The 6,834-nt window shown below is 39.4% G+C and overlaps 1 protein-coding gene across 1 annotated transcript; it reads left to right on the top strand.

The window, feature by feature from the left end:
• The first annotated feature begins 365 nt into the window (after window positions 1–365).
• LOC127657757 (lens fiber membrane intrinsic protein-like) lies at window positions 366–6,108 on the top strand. Its single transcript, XM_052146638.1, has 5 exons — window positions 366–515; window positions 2,848–3,059; window positions 4,118–4,267; window positions 4,391–4,525; window positions 5,685–6,108. The coding sequence occupies exons 2-5, from the start codon at window positions 2,885–2,887 to the stop codon at window positions 5,744–5,746; spliced, it is 522 nt and encodes a 173-aa protein (XP_052002598.1). The 5' UTR covers window positions 366–515; window positions 2,848–2,884; the 3' UTR covers window positions 5,747–6,108.
• The last annotated feature ends 726 nt before the right edge of the window (window positions 6,109–6,834 follow it).

Genomic DNA, 6,834 nt, shown 5'->3' with positions numbered 1-6,834 from the left:
CTAAATCATCTTTCATGTGTGTATGACCTCTAGTAGAGAAAGTGTGTGTGTGTGTGTGTGTGTGTGTGTGTGTGTGTGTGTGTGTGTGGTGGTCATGTGTCCACTAATAGTGTGTCACACTCACATCACAGCTGAAAGAAAGTGTGCGCTTCAGCATGTTGTATTGACTGCAGCAGTACTGCAAGCATCTGCACATCCACAGTTCCAGAAAGCCCAATACAACAAAAAAAAAAGAGTCTATGGCCCACTTCCCCCCTCCAAACCCTGAGCGTGGACCTGGTGAGCAGAAGTCACGTGCCCCAGGCACCGGCAAGCTCAAGTGCATTTGTTCTGTGTGGCATTTTAAAGGATTTTGCCACCATCAACAGAAAAGAGGAGGGGATCATTATTTTGAATTTGGCTAAACGGATCCTCTTTGAGGTTGCACACGCAGTGGGCTCCCAGTCTATCTCCCAGTCTCTTTCCATTTGGGGTGGTCAATACTCAAGCAGGTTTATTAATCCTGAAGACCTCAGGTAAGCATCATTCAAACACCTTTGCCAAGCAGTCACTGAAAAATTCAAGTTTGTGTTGGAGTTCAAGGTAATTGTGTTTGTTTCGTGAAATAGTGTTAACAACATCAAATCTGAACAAACCGTGTCTAAACGTACTCTTGAAACTTGATTGATATAAGGATCTAATTGTCTTAAAACTTTTTTTACTTTATACCTTCTTAAAAGTATGTTTTCAACATTTAAAATTTTATTTTACATTTGTTCCATACATAGTGCAGAATCTAAAATATTTCTTTATTTTACTTCATAACTTTTCTACGTTTTCAAATGTAGTCATTTACTATGACATTTGAGAATGTTGTGTCCATGATTTAACCTATGGATCAGGATAATTCATATGTTGTGCCTGTAATTACAAAATAATCAGAATCAGAATGAGCTTTATAGCCATGTACGCTTCAAATACAACACATTTGACTTGGTGACAGAAGCTTCCAGTGAACAAACAATACAACAACAAGACAGAGATAATAAAAGAAAAATAGAATAAAATATATTGGAATAGAATTGTGAGTGTATATATAGAAATACACAATAAGACAAAAATATCATAATTGACTTGGCTGTGTATTGCATGTAATTATAGCATAGTTAAATGTTCATGAGATGGATAGCCTGAGGGAAAAATCGTTCTTGTGCCTGACAGTTCTGGTGCTCAGTGCTCTGTAGCATCGGCCAGAAGACAATAGTTAAATAGGTAGTGGGCTGGGTGAGTGGGGTCAAGAGTAATTTCACCAGCCCTTTTCCTCACTCTGGAAGTGTATAGTTCTTGAAGGGAGGGCAAGGGGCAACCAATAATCCTCTCAGTAGTCCGAACTGTCCTTTGTAGTCTTCTGATGACCGATTTTGTAGCTGAACCAAACCAGACAGTTACTGAAGTGCACAGGACAGACTGATGAGTAGAACTGGATCAGCAGCGCCTGTGGCAGGTTGAACTTCCTCAACTGGAGAAGGAAACACAACCTCTGCTAGGCCTTTTTCCAAATGGAGTCAATGTGCGTCTCCCACTTCAGGTCCTCTGAGATGGTAGTGCTCAGGAACCTAAATGACTCCACTGGTGAGCGGGGTCAATGTTGGGGTGTTCCTCCTAAAGTTCACAATCACCTCTACAGTTTTGAGCGTGTTGTGCTCCAGGTGGTTATGACTGCACCAGTGAGCCAGCCGTTCAACCTCCCTTCTATATGCAGAGTTATCGTCATCTTGACGAGTGGTGGCGGCACGTCTAAGCACATAACTGGTAATCTGGTACTCAGAAGGACACTGGTTCAAACCCCACAGCCACCACCATTGTGTCCTTGAGCAAGGCGCTTAACTCCAGGTTGCTCCGGGGGGATTGTCCCTGTAATAAGGACTCTGTAATTCGCTTTGGATAAAAGTGTCTGCCAAATGCATAAATGTAAATGTAAATGATCTTGGATGGGGCCGATGACACTAGTGTCATCTGGAAACTTCAGTAGCTTGACAGAGGGGTCCTTGGCGGTGCAGTCGTTGGTATACAGGGAGTGCTGGGTTACACTGAGCTGGGTTAATTTATTCCATAGGAGAGCTGGGATGATGGTGTTGAAAGCCGAACTGATGTCCACAAAAAGGATCCTTGCATATGTCCCTGGTTTGTCCAGATGTTGTAAGATATGATGCAATCCCATGTTGACTAAATCATCCACAGAGCGTTTGAAGCAGCAGTCTGCTCCAGTGATCTGTTGGAGATCTGTATGAAGATGGGGACCAGCTGGTCAGAATAGGGTTATAGACAAGTGGGTGAAACACCATCTGGGCCTGTGCTTTCCTTGTCTTTTTTTTCCGGAAGACCCGGCACATCTCCACTTCACAGATCTTAATTGCAGGTTGAGTAGCAGGAAGGTTGTAGCAACAGTCCTTGATACAGGTTTAGCTGATTGAAATTTCTGCCTGTAGTTTGGAAGAAGAGGAACCAGACAGTGATCAGAGAGTCCCAAAGCTGCCCCTAGGGACTGATTAGCCTGATTAGGGGCCGAGTGTGCGGAATCATGACCCGGCCCCACTCTCCGCCCTGCCATATTCCTCCCTCGTTTTCTCCTTAACCTAAACCCTAACCCTACTCCTAAACCTACCCCTACCTCAACCTCAGTAGCAGCTAATGTAAAGCTTGTGAGAATTTTACAGTAAAACATGTACTGTAGTTACTCATTAAATACACTGTATTGTATATATTTTAATGTTAGTACATAGTAGTTAAAGACACCTAATATAAAGCGGGACCTAACAAATTCCTACAGATGTGACTAATTCACTGAAATGTGTCTAATCTGTGTAGTGTGTTAAGCTTTGCCACCACCACAGTGCCTCTCAGGATGCACAGCTTTATGGGAGGGGGTCTTTTCTGTGCCTTCGTGGGCAACATCCTGTTGGTGGTCTCCACGGCGACGGACTACTGGATGCAGTACAGACTGTCTGGCAGCTACGCTCATCAGGGCTTGTGGAGATACTGTATGTCTGGCAAATGCTACACGCAGACGGACAGTATTGGTAAGTATGTGGCGGAGTTGTTGTCTGTGATTTCATTATGTTTGCATATGAAAATTGAGTAGTGCTTTATCCCATTCTAGAGTCTTATTTTGCCATAAAGATAAGATAAACCAGCTTTATGTAAATTAGAGGGTGACTGCTATTGGGTTTTGCGATATCTAAGGTGTTAGTAAAAGCCGATTATTCAGACAAAAATATTGATTTATTGAATGTAAGTAGTACATTAAGTCAATTAAATCACTGATGCAGTTTATTGCACAATTCCAAATAAAAATCAGAAAAACAGTTCGATTTGGTGCATTACGCTGGACTTTTAACCATCAACTAGACCAAAAAACTCTGGTGACTTTTATTTTGAAATATCCCACCTGCTCTCCCAAACTGTTAAGGGACCCAAAATAAGCACTCTTGCAATCATCTACAATGTATTACAGTATAAACAAAGTATAAGCATGGTCTCCAGCCTGGTCTCATAAAGTGAGCATTGTCATATATGCTAATAAATACTGTATGAGCAGTAATTCATCAACATCATCAGCGATCAATTGTCATAAATGTCTGGTATTCCTGTATTATTAAAACAATTTTTTCCCCCCTTTTCACTACTCAGATAGCAAACAAGCATTGAAGCAATTTTAAGTCAACGTTGATGCATTCCCCTTAATGGCATTTAATTAACGTCATAATCTGATGTTGAATCACTTTTGCACCCTCAATTAATGTTGAAAAAAAATTGAGATTTCATTGAAAAATCAATATTAAGTTATTGAATCAATGTTAAATTCTGATATTGATTCTACCTAATTTTTTATTGAATCAACACTGAAATATCAACAAATATTCGAGAAATTTGGTGAAAAACAATTTTATGAATTCAAATAGTTTATATCGGCATTCATTTCTGCCGATAATCAATTGTTCCAAAAGAAGCTATTGGCACTGCCAAATCAGCAAAACCAATATATCGGTCGACATCTCAGGCAAATGAATAGTGATGTGATGTGGCATCTTCCAATAGGCGTGAAGACTGACTTTCTTTCTTTCTTTTTTCTTTCCAGCTTACTGGAATGCAACGCGTGCCTTCATGATCCTCTCTGCAATGTCGTGTTTTGCGGGAATCATCGCAGGCATCCTGTCCTTCGTGCACTTCTCCGCCTTTGAGCGGTTCAACCGTTCCTTTGCAGCAGGGATCATGTTTTTTGTTTCCAGTAAGTCTTTCTCCTTAAGCAACCTATTGAGCAAAACATTTACGCTTACAAACACTTACACTTGCCTGATACAAAAAGCACATCTCTTGCCACATTATTGCCTCTCATTTGTTTCTTCTCCAGCTCTCTTTGTGCTGCTTGCCATGGCGATCTACACCGGTGTGACGGTGAACTTCCTAGGAAAACGCTTCGGCGATTGGCGTTTCTCCTGGTCCTACATACTGGGCTGGGTCGCTTTACTCATGAACTTTTTTGCAGGTCGGTAAAGATACATAAAACATGTTTTTAAAAACTGTCTTTACACTGCGGAGTTAGGGGCTGTTCACACAGGATCGTGTCTTATGTTTGCAGGGGCGAAAATTTCATCAAAATGTTGGGGGGGGACAATAAACATAACAATTCTCAAGAGCAGTTTTTGAAGGGGACACCAAGGGGGTTTTTGTTGTTGCCCCGTTTGCATTTGTATTATTTTATTTCTTAAACAATTATTTTAAGAATATATCATTATATTATTTACAATACACATATTTTAATGATATTTTAGGGGGGGACAACCCTCAGAGGGGTGGGTGGGACGGCTGACCCCCACGCGATTTCCACCTATGTATGTTTGTGCATGTCCGTTACATTGTTTTTCAGCATCTCACGTTATGAACTCTCCGTTTTTACAATGGTGTGTCAGGTTCAACTTTGAAAAATATCTTAAGACCACTAAAAAAGCTAGACACGAATGGAACAAAACACAGATGCGCGTTTTTAACAGTTGAAGTTCTCTTAAACTTAACAGTGTATAAAAAGTGCCGCACTTCTGATGTTAAAACAATGTGTTAAGGTAAAAGTAGTTTAACTTTAAAAAAACATTTCACAAAACTTAATTTTGCTCCAAAGTTTGGTGCCAAGATGCAATGGTGCATAAAAGCTGTGCTAAGATATGCCTGCTATGATATATTGGCTTTGGTTTTATGTAAGTAACAGTAATAATGTAACATTTGAGAATGCAATTCATTGCTTACTGCATAAATGATTCCAGAGTTAATGTACATTAATGCCGCTCCTGTGTCGCAATAAACAGTGAAAGCATTTTTTGCATGCATCCGTGCTGTTTTTCAATTGTTTATCTATGTAAACATGTGCTAGATGATCTTTGACAATTGCACCATGTCTCATATTTTTTCAGTGTCTTGCGCAGGAGTGCCATTTTTTTAGATGCCGTGCTGTTAATGTAAAAAATGCTTTCTGTTTGTTGCATTGTGTCTAGCTTTTTTTTTTAGGGCAAGATCGTGTCCAGTCTAAACTTCCTCAAAATATGCCATTTCAGATATGTGCTGCCTTATGCAGTGTACAGATGCCTAAAGAGATTTTTACAAAGTTTGACGTCAAGAACTGTTGATCTTATGAAATGTATTTGTTTTTGCAGGTATATTTTACATGTGTGCCTACAGGATGGATGAATGCCGAAGAGTGGTTGGCCCTCGCTAAATTGAAAACGAAGCAAACACTGAAGTGCCTAAACATTCATTGTATCTGTCTGGATGTCTGAATATTAGGGGGGGGGGGGTACTGATCAGGTACTTAAGACTTAAGATAGGAAGTTGTCTGTAATACACCCCTAGATCTTAATTTAAAAGTAACAGTAAACGTTGAAGCCAAAGATGGTGCAGTTTTTCTGTATCTTTTAGCAGCATTTATTTAGCCTCTGTCTGAAACCCACATCAATATAATATGAAATAATAATTTAAGATGAAGTGCAAATTAATCCCCAATCCATAATAAAAACTCATGCAATCATATTTCATCCACAAAGTGACAAAAATCTCCAATAAAATGAAAGACTATTCTCTTGCCATTCTGTTTATTTACTATATGACATGAAATAAACTTTTAGTTGTAACAGAAATACCTAGAAAAGGAAAGTTTGTCAAGACAAGCATTGAATTCACTTACTATATCAACATGTGTGTAGCACATTGGACGTGTCGAGGCAGTTTCCTGGTGAAATGACCACTAGAGGAGCTACAACAACAACAACAACTTTTAATCACTTTTACACAAATCACAAGTAAAACGGTAGATTATCAGTTCATAAACACTACTTTTAACCCTGTTCCTCACACAATGCTATCTTATGACATCTAAACCAGGGACTGAAAATGGTTCAAGGAACGAAAACTGACCAAATTTATACAGAACGTAACCGAAAAGTCAAACCGTTATTTTTAAATGCAGGTAACCAGTTAATAACCAGATCATTTTGTTCTGATAATTTTTTGACGAAGCCAAAAACAAAAGTGTTTATCACAGTAAATTTTGGGAATTTCACCACCTCCTGCTGCCTGAACAAATGCAGCAGAACATAAGCATGCGCTTTGATTCTGAAGGAAACCGTTTTTTTATTTTTATAATTAGGGCAGAAAAAGTGACGTTTAGTCCAAATGTGCCCATGCACTGTGTGTGTGCATGCAGGAGAGTTAGATTTAGGTTATTAATTGATTGCATGTGGCCAGATGTATTTCTGAAATATTTATAATATTTTTGGGGATATATTTAATATTAAAGGATTAGTTCAC

The sequence above is a fragment of the Xyrauchen texanus genome, chromosome 17, assembly GCF_025860055.1.
Source record: "Xyrauchen texanus isolate HMW12.3.18 chromosome 17, RBS_HiC_50CHRs, whole genome shotgun sequence".
Classification (NCBI taxonomy): Eukaryota; Metazoa; Chordata; class Actinopteri; order Cypriniformes; family Catostomidae; genus Xyrauchen; species Xyrauchen texanus.
This window is presented reverse-complemented; position numbering and strand designations above follow the sequence as displayed.

Excerpts from the sequence above, each read along its gene's own strand:
- LOC127657757 (XM_052146638.1), top strand. The coding sequence starts at position 2,885 with ATGCACAGCTTTATGGGAGGGGGTCTTTTCTGTGCCTTCGTGGGCAAC. Across the intron at positions 3,060-4,117 it reads CACGCAGACGGACAGTATTG|CTTACTGGAATGCAACGCGT; the intron begins GTAAGTATGTGG and ends TTTTCTTTCCAG. Across the intron at positions 4,268-4,390 it reads GATCATGTTTTTTGTTTCCA|CTCTCTTTGTGCTGCTTGCC; the intron begins GTAAGTCTTTCT and ends TTTCTTCTCCAG.